This window comes from Lissotriton vulgaris, chromosome 8, assembly GCF_964263255.1.
Source record: "Lissotriton vulgaris chromosome 8, aLisVul1.2, whole genome shotgun sequence".
NCBI lineage: Eukaryota > Metazoa > Chordata > Amphibia > Caudata > Salamandridae > Lissotriton > Lissotriton vulgaris.
Window position 1 is genome coordinate 656,612,213 of NC_141696.1, and position 18,262 is coordinate 656,630,474.

The 18,262-nt window shown below is 41.2% G+C and overlaps 1 protein-coding gene across 2 annotated transcripts in view; it reads left to right on the forward strand.

Moving 5' to 3' along the window:
* The window catches only part of LOC147697852 (von Willebrand factor A domain-containing protein 5A-like), a 522,842-nt gene that overhangs the window by 432,891 nt on the left and 71,689 nt on the right, over positions 1–18,262 (forward strand). For both annotated transcript variants that reach the window (XM_086934525.1, XM_086934526.1), the window contains exon 16: positions 7,308–7,373. In XM_086934525.1, coding sequence (XP_086790651.1) covers positions 7,308–7,373 — 66 coding nt within the window. The remainder of the gene's footprint in view (positions 1–7,307; positions 7,374–18,262) is intronic.

Below are 18,262 nucleotides of genomic sequence, written 5' to 3' on the forward strand. Positions count from 1 at the left end.
CAACTGTGCAATATATATATATATATATATATGTATACAACGGTTACCACGCATATTTTACAACGCGGTACCGTTACCACGCTACTTTTACCACGCAGGTCGTTACAACGAAATGCGCTGGGGGGGCGCTCCAGGATAGTAAATACTTTAATTTACTATCCAACTCCTTTCCCTAGACTCCACGGGAACTGGAGTTGGAATAGTAAATTAAATAATTTACTATCCAGCGCCCCTCCCCGCAAGTCATTGTAACGGCTTGCGTGGTAAAAGTAGCGTGGTAACGGTACGCATTGTAAAAGAACGCGTGGTACCGTCATACATATATATTCTACTGGTGGTCGCCAGTAGGTAGTTATAGCTAGGACCTTGTTTCTATTCCTAAAGCGTTTTTTTTTTTTTTGCCAAAATCTTTGGCGCCGTTTGGCAAATCTTTGCGAATTTTTAAAAACTAATGGTTCACTCGGGTCAGCTCCTGTCTTGAAAGTTTCGGGTTGATTCGGCAAGCACGTCCGAGAAAAAAGGGGGGTCCCAAAACACGTTTTCCTCATTTTATTTTTCATAGGAACTTTAGACACGTCTACAGCCCGAACTGCTGAATGGAATTTCACCAAATTTGGCAAAAATGTAGTTCTAGGTTCAGAAAGCAACCTTTTTTAAAATGGTGTAAATCCGTTCAGTAGTAACTATCGATATCTGAGCACCGAGGAGGATTCGCAAACCCTCCATAGCACGAGCTTCATTCTGATTGGCGGCCAACACTCCAAACCAGAATGTGTTGCCAGCCATCTTGTGACTCAGTAAAACCGAGTCACGAATCCGTCAGGAAAAAAAACCACTGGGTGGGCCAGGTCCCGGGGGCAATGCCCAATCACGCAGGCCCGGGGACCACCACATCCCAAAGTTTATTTATAAAACAAATGCGTGGGGGGGCTTCTTCCACCCCCGCTGCCCCAGGTCCTGGCAAGGTCCGGGGCTTTAATTTATATGGTGTGGAGGGGGCCTCGCGGGCATGTTAGCAGCTCCCCTTGCCAAAAGCAATTCTGACTCTCACAGGAAGCGGGGATCCAGCAGGGACCATGGGGGCATTGGGGCTCCCCCCATGGCCCCAACGCTGGGGCCAGGCCCCAGGGGATGAGGTCCCAGGGGCCAGAAGTGGCCCAGTGGAGGGGGCCATGCAACCACCCCTGAAGAAAATCTATTTTTTTTTAAACGTGGCCAGGCCCAGGGGGTTGGGGTCTTCGGGCCAGAAGTGGCCCAGGGCAGGGGGGAACATGGCCCCCTTCTCAGGAAAAATAATTTTTTTAAATAAAAACGAGGCCAGGCCCCAGGGCCAATAAAGGCCCAGGGAAGGAAGGCCATGCGGCACCCTACCAGTTTTTTTTTTTTTTATTAAATGAAAAAATGCTCAGGCCCTGCGGGATGGAGTCCCAAGGGCCCAAAAAATACTATACGATGGGGGGACCCACAGCCCCCTTCTAAAAACATATAAAAAAGAGAGAAAAGCCGTAATCTCGTCGAAGGCCTGCCCCCTCCTTGCACCACTGTGCAAACGCACCTCCTGGCAGGTTCTGGGTTGGGGATTAAGTCCCATTGAATCCTGGGGGCCCCTGGCGGTCAACTAGCCCACCAGGTAACTACAGTAAGCTCCACACTGTGGGATTGCTGAGAGGTGGTCCGAGGTGACGCCCCTTTTCACCACTCGGCAAACTCGCCTCTTGGCGCACTGCTTGCTGGGCAATGAGGTACTCTTGTGTCCTGAGGGCCTCTGGACTAAAGTGGACTTCATCCCCCGAGCAGCAGTGCTTCTTTTTGCACCCCTCTTGCCTCCTTCTGCACCTCTCTTGCCTCTTTCTGAACCCCTCCTGCCTCTTTCTGCAAATCTTTTACTTTCTGCACCTCTTTTGCCCCTTTCTGCACCTCAATTGCTACGTTGTGCACCCCTCTGTGTCGAGCTCAGGACCCCTGTATGCCATCCCCCACTACCTCTCCCGCCCTGAGTTCTGAAGATCAGGAATGGCTGGTCCAATGTTATCCTAGTGGCACCGGATTGGGTCAGAAGAGTGTGGTACCTGAGACTCCTGGGCATGAGCATCTGTCCTGTGATCAAGCTGCTGCTGCGGGTGCATCTTCTGTCACAACAACAGGGCAGGGTACTGTTCTTGGAATGTATAATTTGCATCTCCATGCTTGGAGATTGAGCGGCAGCAGTTTACCCTCTTCGACCTTCCTCCTGAGGTCATTGATGTGATTGTGGCAGCAAGCCATCATTCCACAAACCCATTACAGACTAAGGGGCCTATTACGATTGCGGATTTCCCGCATCCTCCGGGCCGGCGGAAGCCACCGCCGGCCCGGAGGATGCGGGAAAACCGCCGCGGATGCTTGAAAGACCCACCGCCAAATTAGGATGGCTGGTGGGTCTTGGAATCTGTCCGCCTCTTTTCCGCCGCGGTCGGAAAAGCATTAACATGGCTGGCGGTGTCTATCAGACACCGCCAGCCATATTATGATGGATTAGAAAGTATGCTTTTCCACGGCGGCTTTTCCGCCGTGGAAAAGCATACGGACCTTCACTTCGGGGGCCCGTTGCGGGCCCCCTGGGTGAAGGGGGGGGGTGGGGGGTGCACATGGGGGTACCTATGGTACCCCCCTGCATTTGCATGAACAAAGCGGCAGGCACTGCGCGGTGCCTGCCGCTTTGTGCACGCAAATGCAGTGCATGCATTTTTAACATTGCGGCGGGTGCAGCATGAAGCTGCACCCGCCGCAATGTTAAGAATAGAGGATGTGACCGCCACTGAGGTAATATGAATTTTCATGATCAATTGTGTCCCCTATCGTAGACCCCAACGGCTCCATGTACGTGCTTCAAGTACATGTATGTTCCCTCCACTTCCAGCTATGAAGACGCAAATACATTTGCGTCCAACGTTAACATGTCCTCTTTCAGATCCACCATGAATGGGTCGGATATTCGGTTCCTAAGTGTGCCTTGCCAACGTCTTTACATGGTGCACTTTTCATGTTTTACTCGCTCTGGCGAGTTAGGCCCTGATTCCTGCCATCGAGCCCTTTCTGCCTTCTGTTTCTGAAAGCTACAGTCTGCTGCTTCCTGACCTCTGCCTTACTCCCTGGGCGGCGAGCGGTGCCTGGCTCGGCCTTCTTGCCTGCCAAAACTGTATTCAGCCTTCAAGTTATCTGCTCCGCTCCTCGAAAATACATTCCTGTCTAGTAGTTTAGGAAAACATCCTTCCCAGCTGCAGAGCAAAGGGCCCGGCCTCACTGTCTCCATGCAAGTAATTCATAGCTCCTGTTACCATGGTAGGCCCATGGCCCCTCGCATCTCATGTAGACACGTAGTCGCATATACACGCACTAGCAGTCAGTATAGAATAGCCTCTGCCCGAGAGACCTTTCCTTCTAGATAGTACAGTTCCTCAAACACAAGATATTAGATATGATTTGGGATTAGGTTGTTCTGACACCCCAGACTTCTGTCTCCTCATGTAGGGCTAAATGTCAAGTCCCCTTCACCCTCCAGTTCCACGTCAATTACACGTCATGCTGCTGCGCGCGCATCTCTGCCACATATTTCTGCTGACACTGCAGGATTCTTCTATGGATCCACCCACCTGTGATACGTTTCAAGTGACGTTGTCTAGCACACGCCTTCGTGTACGCCCTCATGCACGCCTTCTGTTACGTACATATGTTCTTATCTCGTTTCTCTCAGCTGTTACGCCTCCTGCATCTATCTCTACTGTAATGCATTGACTATATATATGATGTTCTGTTATTAAAGCATTGTACATGTTCATGTCCATTCCCTTCCTGAACCCTTGTGGTGATGGAACATGATACCTGGTTCGAACCAATTCCTTTTTAAGGAATAAAACCCTTCCAAAACTCAGATACCCCGGATTCTGCCTCTTATTTTTGATTGAGTTATTCTTATTGAACTTTACCGCATAAATTAAGTATAGGTAATTTAAATTTACCACACCACCCTGGCGGTCACATCCTAATCTGCATGGAGGGACCGCCGCTGCCCCTGAGGACGGTCCCTCCTACTCTATGGTGGCGGACGGACTCAGGTCCGTCCGCCATCATAATCGGCCCCTAAGTTGTGAGAAGTTTTTATTGTTTTGCTCTAGCCCATCAAGAGCTTGCTTTGGGCACTTTTAAGGGCTGTTTAATGCTCCTTCAGTTGTTTTGCAGTTGCCGAATCAGTCTTCGGTATTCGGATCACCTGTTTTGATGAGATTTTTGAAAGGTTTGCAACATTTGTTTAGACCAAACCCCCCTGTGATGCTTCAGTAGGACTTGATGTAAGTCCTCACTTTCTTGTTGTTCACCTCTTTTGAGCCGCTGGACAGATGTCCCTTGACTTGTGACCTTGAAGACAGACTTTCACATTGCCATAATATTGGCTTGACGTAGGAGTGCGCTTCGGGTTCTTTCTGTCAATCCATTGTATACCAACATCTTCTGGGATAAGTTGGTTTTTATTTCTCAAAATTAATTTCTACAAAAAGTGGTAACTTCTTTTCATATCTGGCAGACTGTTAACCTTCTGGCATTCTTACCTCCACATCATTCCTCTATGAAAGAAGAGAGAGACTGCTGTTTGGACCATAAAAGATCATTAAGCTTGTTTATAGATCGTACCAAAGACCATCGAGTGGACGATCAGCTTTTTATGGGGTTATTCAGAGCAAAGAAGGGTAAGGTAGTGCAAAAACAGAACATCTCCTGATGGATTGTTCTTTGCATAATGCGTACTAGCAAAGTAGGAGCCCCCAGAAGGCTTGCGGGCTCATGCCACTTGGGCCAAACCCACTACCACTGCATTTGCATGCCTGTACCCACACATCCATGAAGCACTACTGCCTCAAAAGTCAGGTCTGTCGGGGCATTTTGCTCACTCGGTCCTGCTGGACTTTTTGGTCTGAGCCATTTCCTAGACCCACTACCTGGGGAGGTACTGCTGTGGTATCTGTGCACAAAATGAGTAATCAGCTGTTACAAGTATCATAAGAACAAGTTATTACAGTAACTATCATTCTGGCGGATCCTCTAACCGCAGATTCCTCACCCATCCTACCGTCTCCCTGTTCTGAGGATTGGCCTTTTTTCCTTCGTGAAAGGTCACACATTTAGAGAGCTGCACACAGTCACCCAAATTTACTCAGGGCGTAGACAACCTAGAAAGCAACTGACGTCCGCTCACATGGATGGCACTTATAGGCGGCACTTGTAGTCATGTCCAGAGCTGACTAAGTCAGTGTAGAACAACACAATGCCACCTGTCAGCATGCAGGAGAACTGCTCCAAAGGTTTAAGAGACCAGTCTGATGCCTGGAGAATATTCAGAAGGTGAGATTATAAAGAGTTACCGGCAGAAAGAGCATTACCGAAGGTAAGCAGCTGTTTGTTTTGAATGAAAGCAAAGGTTAGTTTTGGTATGGAATTCTTGGTCTCTGGCACCAAGTGACATGGTTTTTGATCCGTTGTATTGGTGTTTGATCAGTGGTGCAAATGATGAAATGCCCCAGTCTTCCATTAGTATCAGTCCTTTGTTGCAATAGTTGTTCTTGATGAGGATATAAAGTTCCTTTCCATCATTTTCTGGTCTCATCCAGTTCTTGGTGCTCCCAGTTATTTAAGTTAAACTCCAGGACATCTGCTTGTTGATCCTATTTCCTTATTACATGTGCATTGAAAGCAGGAAAAAATTACTCTCCAGCAAACGTTGCTTCAGATATACAGCTGAAGCACTGGTATAAGACAACAGTCTTCTTGTGTCAGTTGGTTTAATGGATATATATATATATATATATATATATATATATATATATATATATATATATATATATATATATGTGTGTATGTATGTATACAAAGAACCTCCCCTGTTTGCAGCATCTAAGAAAGCAAGTTTAGCTGTCATGCATGCAAAACACTAAGGGGTCTATTACTAGGTTGGGCAGACTTGTCCGCCCGCCACCATAATGGTATAAGGGACTGTCAACCAGGGGTGCCGCGGTCCCACACCTGTAATTAGGATGCCACTGCCACGGTGGCATCCCCCATTCCCAGCACAATGCTGGGAAAGCACGTTGTGCATTGGCATGCACAAGGTGACAAGCACAGCGTGGTGCCTGCCACCTTGTTCATGCCAATGCAGGGGGGTATCATATAGGTACCCCACATGTGCACCCCTGACGCCCCCAACATCCTGGGGGCCGGCTATGGGCCCCCAACAGCAAAAAACGCATGCCTTTCCATGGCGGCAACGCTGCCATGGAAAGGCTGCTCTCCGCCGGCATCTTGATATGTTGGCGGCGTCTGTAAGACACCGCCACCATATTGTGGCAGTTTTGCGCACGGTCAACGTGTCGACTGGCGTAAAAGCGGCGTACGGTCTCCCATCCGCAGCAGACCCCTCAGCCATCCTAATGTGGCGGGGGGTCAATCGTGGAAGGATGGCAGGCGGATCGCCTCCGCCAGCACAGCGGAGGCGATCTGCCCGCCATCCTATTAGGCCCCTAAGTTCTTGTTTCAAGTATTCAGCCAGACCCATATTGCCACTCTAGATCACTCAAATGTCAACAAAAGCCACCTCAAGAGAAACAGATGTCCTGTTTAGGCAGATCTTCTTTGTTCTGCCTTTTCTACCTTTTGTTTGCCTTTATTCCCATTTTGCTCCATATTTCTTTAAGTCGCTTATTTTCTTTAATTTGCCTATATGATTTTGAAGCAGCCAGCTCATTGACCCAGTTAGTCTTTAGTTATTTAAGTTTGCCAATCTCAAACAATTTTGATTAGGAACACTGTTCTCTCAGATATTGATTATGCAAATTCTCTATATGCAAGAATCCCCGTCTTAAGCCAAAGAATTTTGATCCCGACTCTTCATCATTTTTGTAGAAGGGAAAAGTAATTTTTCTGGCAAAACATGTCAGAACACTCTGCTAATTATTAACTCTGTTCACCAATTTATCTGTGGATTTGGCAGCAGCGACCTCTGGGTCTAGTACCAGGTCATGTGATCCACACACTCTAAAATGACTTTTTGGGGTAAAATTCCTGTGTCTAAAAAACTTTTTGTGAAATAAACCAATGCCATACCCCCTTTGTTATAAGGGTACTATATAAAACAAAAAACGATAAATCAAGTTTACATCCTCGATTGGGCAGATGGTAACTGGAGGGAACAATTTATTTCCCTGCTATTTGTTAAGTTAAACCAATTTGTTGTTGAAATGTCTTTTTAACAGCAATTTTCATTCTTGTGTTTTCTGCAGAGAATGCGACATATGATGACGCAATGGATTACAGCAATAGAGTGGCCTACATGGACGATGAATCATGTAAGAAGGGTGTGTTTTTAGGGGGATCAAGAGATGAATGACGTCTGTGAAGAATGACCAACAAGTTTTCTAATTCCCTTCTAAATAGGAAGACGGTGTAGTAAGGAGATGAGACAGAAGAAGTGCTAGGTCGCATATGCAAAGGTATCTTTAGTCAAACCAAACCCTTGTTCTGGAGCCCACTCTTCCAGTAGCATGTGGCAGCAATGGAAAAGTATTTAAAATTGTTTGAGGAGAGACAAAAAGGCCTAAAAATGTTTATTTTAAAAGTAATGCAGGATGAACACAAGCAGAAATTATCGTTTTCTTTGGATGGGAACGATGATATATTATGTTATATTCTACCATTGAATTATTTTAATATAACAAATCCTTCTAGTGATTTGAAACTACAAATTCATAGTAGCAGTTGCTATGTAAAACGTTATAATTTACAATGCTGCCATATTATGTCATTATGAGGACACTTCAGGTGTTGAGTCAAGCCCAGGTAAAGAATAAGCAATAGAAGTACAGCAGAAGAGCTATCTAGATGATCATATGATTTTTTGTCCACGCTGAAAAGGATTTGTAATTGCTAAATGGTAGCTAAGTATTGATTTAGGGTTTTGTATGATGTGAGATTTGTGGGAATGGTGGCTGAGGACTTGCCATAACAAAGCACCTTTGGCAAAGGATTGACCCCCACACCCATATATGCATACTGCAGAGGGATTACAGGTTAGCTGAGCTATGCACCCAGGCCAGGCAGAAACAACCACTCCAGTAAGGGTAACCTAGATAGACACCAAAAGATAATCTGTGTTCACCCTCTGGTAGCTTGGCACAGAGCAGTCAGGCTTATTGAAAGAGGCAATATGAAAATATTTGTGCAACAAACACACAGTAACACAATGAATACACCACAGAAAGACTCCACACAGGTTTAGAAAAATAGAGAATATTTATCTTAGTGAAACAACAAAAATCCAATCAGTATAAGTCGAGATATCATTTTTTGGTGCAGAGCTAGAATATCGATGTATAAATATCAAAATACAGAAATATTGAGGTAAAAATATCGTGCGACAGAAAAATCAATGAAAAAAATATCGTGGTCAAGAATATCGATTGTTAGGTAAGTAATATCGATTGCAAAAATATCAAAGTATTAAATATCGATTACAAAAATATAGTTGTTAAAAATATCGATTTATTATTAATGTTATGTATTTTAGTATTTCGTATGAGAATTGTTTGTAAATATATTATATGTGTTAAAATTTTAGTAGTTAATATTTTTTTTTAAATAGAATTTTGCAATTTTAGTTCCATAGTTGGTTGTGGTTTTATAGGGGAATAGGGTGGGAAGTAATTTAATTATATGTAATTTATTGAATATTTTATATTTATTAATAATTGTATAATTGTGATGTTTTTAGAGTTAAATGGGTAAATTAATTGATTAATAATTGTTTGATTATTAGTTGTTGATTAATTTAAATTGTTTAAATAAATGTTTAATTAATTTTAGGTGTGTGTTGTGGTGTTTATAGGTGTAAATGGTGGAAAGGGTGGGAAGTAATTTACTTTTTTTTTAATAATTCAATATTTGTTACTAATTAGCATTTTTTAATTAGTAATTATTAATTGTAATTGTGTAATTTATTTTAGGTGTGTGTTGTGTATATTTTAGTGTTAAACAATGTGTAATTAATGAATGTTATATGTTTCAACAAGAAATTTAATTTTGTTGTTAATTATGTTAATAATGGAAATAAAATGTAATAAAAATTGTGATTTCTTTTTTTATTGGTGTGGTATCTAGCACTTTCACTACTGTTGCACTCACTGGAGTGGGAATAGTAATTTTTACCCGTCCGCTATCCAACACTTCCCCTACTGTTGCACTCACTGGAGTGGGAATAGTAATTTTTGCCCCTACGCTATCCAACACTTTCCCTACTGTTGCACGCACTGGAGTGGGAATAGTCATTTTTACCCATCTGCCATCCAACACTTTCCCTACTGATGCATTTATTGGAGTGGGAATGGTAATTTTTACCCCTCCACTATCCCAACACTTTTCCTGTGTTTGCTCTCACTGGAGTGGGAAAAGTAATTTTTCCCCCTCTTCTATCCAACAATTTCCCTACTGTCGCACTCACTGGAGTGGGAATAGTAATTTTTACCCCTCTGCTATCCAACACTTTCCCTACTGTTGTATTCACTGGAGTGGGAATAGTAATTGTTACCCCTCCGTATGCAAACACTTTCCCTGCTTTTGCACTAACTGGAGTGGGAATAGCAATTTTTGCCCCTCCGCTGTCCTACACTTTTCCCTACTGTCGCACTCACTGAAGTGGGAATAGTAATTTTTACCCCTCTGTTATCCAGCACTTTCCCTGCTGTTGCACTCACTGGAGTGGGAATAGTAATTTTTACCCCTCCGCTATCCAACATTTTCACTACTGCTGTAGTTAATGTTTTGCGAAATGTATGGTTTCAAATGTTTTTTTAATAGTTTAATGTGTTAATTAATTATAGATTTTATTATTTTATTTTACATTATTAATATATGTATATATTTTATTTTTATATAATTTAAAACGTTTATAAATTAAATAAAGATAATAGTAAATAAAATGTATTCAAGTAAATATTTGTACATGTACACATTTTTGTGGGTTTGTTTTTTAATTAGGTTTATTTATTATATTTAGTTAAAATATATATTAAATGGAATTTATTTTGTTAAAAATATTAATATTATTTAGTATATTTTATTTGTTATATATTTTTTTTAAGTTGATATTTTTTACATCTATATTTTTTACTTTGATATTTTTGATTCAATATTATTGTACTTACCTGTTTAAGTATAGGGAGTTGATATTTTTGTATTCGATATTTTTACATCGATATTTTTGTGAACTATATTTTTTACATCGATATTTAATCAGGGAACCAATTTTTTAAAGATTAAACGCACAAACAGTGCTTAGAAGTCACAAGCGTTTAAAAGGTTACTTGTGGTCTCGAGGAACCATTACAAATCCAAAGTTCAGGCTTACTGTGATGGCACCTCAGGCAAGCGTGGGACTCACAGAAGGCAGAGTCCAGCAACACCAGCAGATTTGCAGAAAGCCTTTTTTGGCCCTGAGACTTCAGAAAATAGGATGAAAGCCAGTAAGCTCTTGGAGAACACTTGGAGCGAAGGCAGAGTCCAGCTCTCTTTCAGTAGAGTCAGGTAGCAGCAGGCAGTAGGGCAACAAGTAGAAAAACTGCTTTTCCAGAAAAGCAGTCCAGTAGAGTCCTTTAAGCAGCACAGCAGTCCTTTTGACAGAGGTTCAGTTCAAGATCCAGAAGTGTCTAATTTGTGGGTGTCATAGACCCAGTATTTATACCCAAAAGTTCCTTTGATGTTGGGATGACTCTCTGATGTGTAGAAATATCCCTCTCAACCGAGTCCAGTCTGCATGGCTAACTGTGGGGGGTAAATCAGTGCTTTGTGTGTGGACATGACACTCCCTATTGAAGTGTAAATGTTAGCCCCTCCCATTCCTCCCTGCCTAGGAAGACCCATCAGAATACAGAGGTGTGCTCAGAATGCAGATGACCCTCACCTCCTTGTGTTTGTGGCTGTCTAGAGGAAATGTGCAAAATGTAGCTGTCCCCCACGCCAGACCTGTATTGTAGAAAGGCTGTCTCACACATTGAACAGTAATTGGAGGGAAATGTCCACTTTATAAAAGTGGCACTCCTATAACAGTAATGTTAAATCTAGCTTCACCAGTAAGGGGGATCTATCATTACCATTCCAAATATATGAAACATGAAAAAGCTACTCCTCTCTGATCAGGAATTACAGCTTAAAAGTGTGTTAAGGAATTCCCAGTGCTGGCCTATAAGACGGGTAGGCCTCACAGTAGTGAAAAATGACGTAGGCTGTTTGTCTCTACTAGGACATGTCAAACTTAAAAGTAGTGTCCTACCATTTACCTACATGGCACCCTGCCCTTATGATTACTTCGGGCCTACCTTAGGGGTGACTTACATGTAATAAAAGGGGAGTGTAAGGCCTGGCAAGTAGTTTTAAATGCCACACTAAAGTTACAGTAAACTCAGCACACAGACACTGCTTTGGCAGGCGTGAGACAGGTTTTTAAGGCTACTTCTGTGGATGGCCTATTCATGGCTGCAGGCCATTAGTAACATATGAAGTATAGGCCCTGGGTATATGGTATTATGGTATACTACTTTACAAGGGACTTACCAGTACAACAAATATGTCAATCAGGTATACACAAATGTCATCACGTTTAGGGGAGAAGCTCATGCACGTTCGCACGGGTCAGCAGTGGTAAAGTATAAATGTCATCATGTTTAGGGGAGAAGCTCATGCACGTTAGCACGGGTCAGCAGTGGTAAAGTACTTAGAGTTCTAAGGCCAACAAAAATAATCAGCAAAAATGAGAGGTAAAAAGGCAAAACGTCTGGGGAAAGACCAGGATGACATATCTAATATAGAGGTTGACACTCTGTCTGTAGAGTCCTGGTTTGCTCCCTTAATAACTATCCCACCTTGAATAATTTGCACCACGCATGGGGGAAACTCTAATCAATATTCACAACTTGAGTTTGCCAATTTTGTTCAGATTAGTTAAACAGTTCAAATGTTATGCGGCGGGGGCAATGTTGTTGCTTTCTTATTTAACATGAATTTTTAAATGTTTACTGTTTTCCAAGGATAACGTTAAAACCATAGAATGAAGGTTCACCTGATTTTAATGCCATGGTAGTCTTTTTATAATTTTCTCTCTTATTGATTTGGTGATTTTTCATCCATACATTTTGAAAATGAGTGTCCAGTGTGCCTGTACTAGTGCTGTATGCAATCTATATGTTAGCAGACAGTGATTGTAAGTATGGTTACTGACGGCAGCATGCATGCTCCGAATAATTTCATGCGTGCACTCAAAAATAAGCTACACATTTGCAGCTCTTGCACAGACACAGAAACTCTTGCAAGTACTGTTGAGGTCATCATGGAATAAGCCCACCACTTGGCAGGCTCGCCTCTACCCGCTCATATTCTTTGCCAGTATTGAGGACTGTGAATATAAGCTAACCCTCCCCTTTTACATACTCAAACTCATAAAAAACCATAGAGAAAAACACACACACAAAAAAGGTCAGCATGGGTGGAGAACATGCACTCTTGTGTCCAACTCTTGCTACTCATGCAGTCAATATAGCCACAGCTACTTAATGAAGATTGTTAACATTATCAAAAGATGCATTCCCTGGAAAGGCGCATCTGACTCCCATCACTTAGACACACGAATGCAAATATGTTGATAATTGTAAACATTGAAAAAATACACTCACATTTAACAGATGAGCATGACTCTCACAACTCAGACACTCAAACACACTTAGGTGCTACAGCACCCACATGTTAATGATTTCAAACATTCCAAAAACACACGAGTCCGCTTGGGCAAATGCTACATCTTGATTGACCAAACCCTCAATCCCCACATAGTCGAACACAGTTAAGTTGTGATAGCTGTTACATACTTGAACTTCCAAAAACAATTCAAACATAAATGAATAGTAAGGTAGGCACGAACAATTTCACACCCAGACGCTCCCATCCCCCACCAGATACACTTGTGGACTGTATAGCTACCAAATATAGACAATGGTGAACATAACAATCACACATGTATGTAGCTGAGTGGGGGAGGGGCCCTGGGAGACCTGACTTTAATGACTCAAACACACAAACATTTGTCACCGGCACTTGAGCACCTTACATTTCATGTTACAAACATCTACAACCAGAATAGTCATAAACATCTGTGTCTATGACAAAACATAGAGACCTTGAGCTGGTGGGTTGAGGGTTGGAAGGGGCTATAAGGAGGAAGGGCAGCTTGACAAAATATTTTTCACTCTGTCCTCGCTCAATGTGGCAAAAGAGATATTTGGCTAAAACATTTTCCCACTCTCCATCATTTGCTGGACCTAGCAGAGGCTTGTTTGGCAGATATTGCAGACCATAGATCAAGAGGTATTATTGCCACCTGCTCACAGCTTTGTCTGATTGGAAGAACAGCTGCTGGCCTGTCCATTATCTGTGCAATTGCACCAGCATGCGGCACAACAGAATGGCATGGTCTAAAACCATTCTGCTCTGCAAGGGTATGGCGTGGTTGGTCTAAACCAACCTGTCTTTGTCCACAAAGACAGAAATTTCAAAACCCACTCTGGACACACACCGCAGAATATGCAATCTCAACGATGTGAGTACATGTGCCTTAGCATAAGGGTCATGCCCAAATCATGTCGCTTTGTCAGTTTCACAAGCGTTCGCACATTCACTACAAACACTGCAATATATCGACTCTGCTAGTCTATTCTCCAATGGCTAAACCTCATCCATAAAAAGAGATAAAGAAGACAAGCAGCAATAGCCTGTGCTTTATCATTAGCAGTACGATGGAAACAGCAGGCCTTGCAACTTCAGTCAATAACTCCACAGCCATGGGAGTCCCTGCAAAATCATTCTCTCATCCATTGCTTTCCTCTAGCAACACAGGCAAGTTTGCCCAGTGAGAAGCTACAGAACTAGCAGTACTGTCTCAACAGTTTAACTACCTTGCTGCTAAACAGCAATGAGCTGGACTACACAGCTTCTTCTACTTCCTTCATGTAGCTCTTAACACATTTACATTTTCATAGGGTCTGTAGCTAAAACTGAAGTTCTCTTACTAGAAAAAGACATAGAAATATTTTTGTCAAAAAATTAATCGAAAGCTCAACAAAAACACATTATTCTTCTTCTTTAAATTCTATGTATATCATGTACACAATTTTCGCAAGAAAAGGGCAGACGCAGGCCCAATCGTTGATGGTGATGCTCGTGGTGAGGGGCGAAACTCGCAGTTTATAATAATCGACAGAAAACACCAAATATGAGCGTACTTATGTAGGTGTATGAATCCATCATTTATTGATACAAAAGTGCAGAGGTGGCACTCAAAGTGTTATGGCTAAGTGCTTTGATCACAGGTGGAGAAACCGACTCACAACAGAGCAATTAAAGTGACAAAGTGTAAGCATTGAAGACAGACAAATCAAGCACACCCCATGTTGCTGATGGCAACATGTTGGAATGATCAAAATGTTAATATACGTATACATCTAAACTGTATAATTGAATGTATACGGAGGGGTCAAATATCTTGTCTAACCGAAAATACCTTTCAAAGGCAAATTCAATTTCAAAAGCTAAAATACATAATATGAATCTGGCTAAAGACTAAATGTTATAGGTTAACCCAAACCCCCTGAAAATGAACTACATACAAAATCAACCAAATAGATGAAATACATTCTAAACCTAGAAGTAAATGTTAATCAATAGAGCCCCATGGACACAGAATTACATTCCAGAAACACAGTATGAATCCCACAAAAAAGAATTAGTGGACGAAGAGTAAGGGACAAAAACTGGACCAGGGAAACTATTTGTAACCACAAGTAAAACTATCCCATCACATTAGTACAAAAATCAAAAGAATGCTCTAATACTCATTAATATAGAGGTCAATTTCAGTATTCATGTATAAGGCCCAAGTGGGCACCCTTTTAACTAAAATATATTCACATTACTACAGAGAATTAGTTAATTATTGTAGACCGAAATGGAATCTGAACCTATCCAAGTGACATCCTCATTACCAGTCTGTAAAAAAGAAACATAAAATTCTCTCTCCTAGGACAATAGCTCAATACAGCAGCTAAAACACAGAATAAACAACCAAGTTACTCAAAAAAGCTCAACAGAAGAAAGCAACATACTTTGGTGCAGCTATTGACAAAATAGTTAGAATGCTATTGACCTTAGAAAGGTTCCCACATATATACATCAGTGCCCTGGGTTGAAAACCTCTTTATCATTGTTTAATACAAAAGGTGGCTTTGATTCTAACGTTATAATGTATCTTGGTTCAAGGCGTCAAAGGGATAGTGCTCTATCACCTTCTCTGGCTTTTAACTGAACTTATTGAAATTCTTTGTGATTGACAAAGTCAGGATTGCTATTGTGATGTAACTGAAAATGGCGAGCTACTGGATAGATCTCTTTATTGCTCTCTATAGCACACATATGTAAAAGCTCTTATTTTTATTTTGCTGAGTGAATAGTACATCCTACATACCTTAGAGAGCAAGGACAGGAGAGCATATCAGCAGAGAAATCAGAGTTGCAGCTCAGATGTTTCTTAATACCAGTAGGTACAACCGTATGTGGTGAAAAATATTCCTTCGCATTATAACTGTATTTACAGACTTATTACAGGTCAAAAATATCCTGTAATATTTGAACCCTCAGCCTTGGATTTAGATAGGGTTTCTGTTTTCGTGAGCCTGTCTTTTAGGGCGTTGTTCCTTTTATGAGTAATGTTCGGGTGCTCTCCCACCATTCATCCAATGTCTGCATTAGAACATACAACATGCCAATATTTTCTCAATATGTTGGCAATCTCACTAGAATTGGTATTGTATGTCATGATGACCCTGAGCTTCTCTAAATAGTTTAGTTGCCCTTTGTCAGTTCCACAGGGTGAATAAGATATTTTCTATCCTTCAACCTCACCGTCTATTTAGCATTCCTTCATACACTGTTGGGGTACCCTCTAATTTTGAAGTGATTCAACATATGGTCTTGTTCTTCAACAAAGGCATCATTCTCACTGCAATTTCTTTTAAACCATAAAAATGTCAGATAGTGAATATTCCAAATCCAGTTCAATGGGTATCCACACTTAGCATGTAATAATCAATTGCCTGCCTTCTCCTTTCAAAAAATGCTAGTGGTAATCTTATTGTTGATAATTTTAATCCCAATAACCAAATAATCAATGCTGTCATGACCAATTGCACTTGTAGGTTATAAATATTATCATTAAGGATCTTCACAAATTCATTAGCAGTAGAGGGATCCCCTTCCCGAAAGAGAAAGAATCCAACAATGCATCTACACAAAGCTGTAATATGCTCTTGAAAATGAGTTGTTAAAACCCCAGACTACCTGCTCCTCCCACCAGCCAATCCCCAAATTAGCATAGCTGGGGATGAATCCGGTGCCGTAGCAGTGCCATGTGTTTGAACATAGATCTTCTCATCAAACAAAAAATAATGTTGTTAAGGCAAAACTCTATCATGGCCAAAAGCATCTCACTTTGTTGATAGAAAGAAATGGGTCTGGATCCTAAAAAATGTCTACAAGCAATTAAACCAAAATTGTGATTACTGCTGGTATAACGACTTGGGATCAAGTGTCATCAGGGGATATTTAGAGTTCAAATATATGTCATTAATATGCTTGAGACAGTCATGACTGTCAATCAAGTACAAAGGTAGGGTAGACAAAAAAATATATACTTAGAGGTCTTCTTTAAAACACTACCTCTTGATAACATAATGTGTCTGCCAGGAGGGTTCACCTCATCCTTTTGGACTTTAGGTAGTAAGTACAAAATAGGTATAGCCTGAAAATTACCTCTCAGGAAATCAAATTCCTCAAGTGGAGTTGTGGTTAGTGCTGGTGAGCAAAGCATAACAGCTCTCCGCAACACTTGCAAGACTCACAAATGTTGATTTTGTCTTTGGGTCGTTGAGAGTATTTTTATGATTTTAAGAGCTTCTTCAAGTTTTTAAACTGCCAGTTACAGTTATTTTTTTGCACCAATTTTTGTTTTTTAAATCTCAAAACTTTAAAAAAAACTTTTTTTACTGTTTAAAAAAATAGCATTAATGAATGAGTGTATAAGTATGTCTATAATCATTACAATAGTGAATGACTGGTGTACCAATGGTTGCATAATACAGCATTGGTGAATGAATGTTAGGAAAGAATGCATAAGTAATGGGGAGAAGAGTTGGCCTAACGGCTAGACCGCTCGACCTTGGACCTGGGGATCTGGGTTCGAGTCTCAGTAACGACGCCAAACATCCTGTGAATCTGGGCAAATCACTTAATCTCCCCGTCTTAACAAAAATGAATGTGTGTCCTCATGTAACGTAACTGGTGCTATGTAAAGCGCTCTGATACCCGATTCGGTTCGGGTCAAGTTCACGCTATATAAAACTCTACAAAAAAAAAAACTTGCGATGGAATGCCATGCGTGGTAACAACGCGGACGATGTAACGTCCGCATTGTATCAACCCACGTGGTATTACCAGCGTTGTAAACGCTGTCTCCCTACGTAGATGGATAATTGATTGACTGCTTGACTGGTGTATAGATAATTATATGAGTGCATGAAGGGTGCATGTATGTTTCAGTAACGTGTATGTGGGCTTGTATGTGTGAGCAAATGGCTGTATTACTTTACTTATGACTAATGAATTTGTCTATGATAGAGAAGTGATTTGAGACATACAATCTTGCTGAACTCCATCCACTGTAAAAGTAAAGGACACATTTTTTTATTTGATCTTGAAAATTACAAAATTATACCAACATACTTTTTATACTATAACCTTTTAATACAATATAGCATAAATATGATCTCCTTTTTACTGTTCTCAGCTTTCACACTTGTTCACTATAAACAGTGGTCTGTATGAAGCATCATCAACGAACATTGGGGGAAAAGCAATCAATGGATTGTAAAAAAAAACAATGTTTTCATAGTACATTTTAAAAATAAATACTATGCATAACACTCACTACAATTCACAAATTGTTATTGGCATTTTCTGAAGTAAATGCAATATTCACAAACGTTGGTTTTAACTGTTTCTTATATTGTCATACCTGATACAATATAACCTATTATTGTGAAGCAGCCACTGTTGAAAACATAGTTTCCTCTGGCCAAATAATATGGAA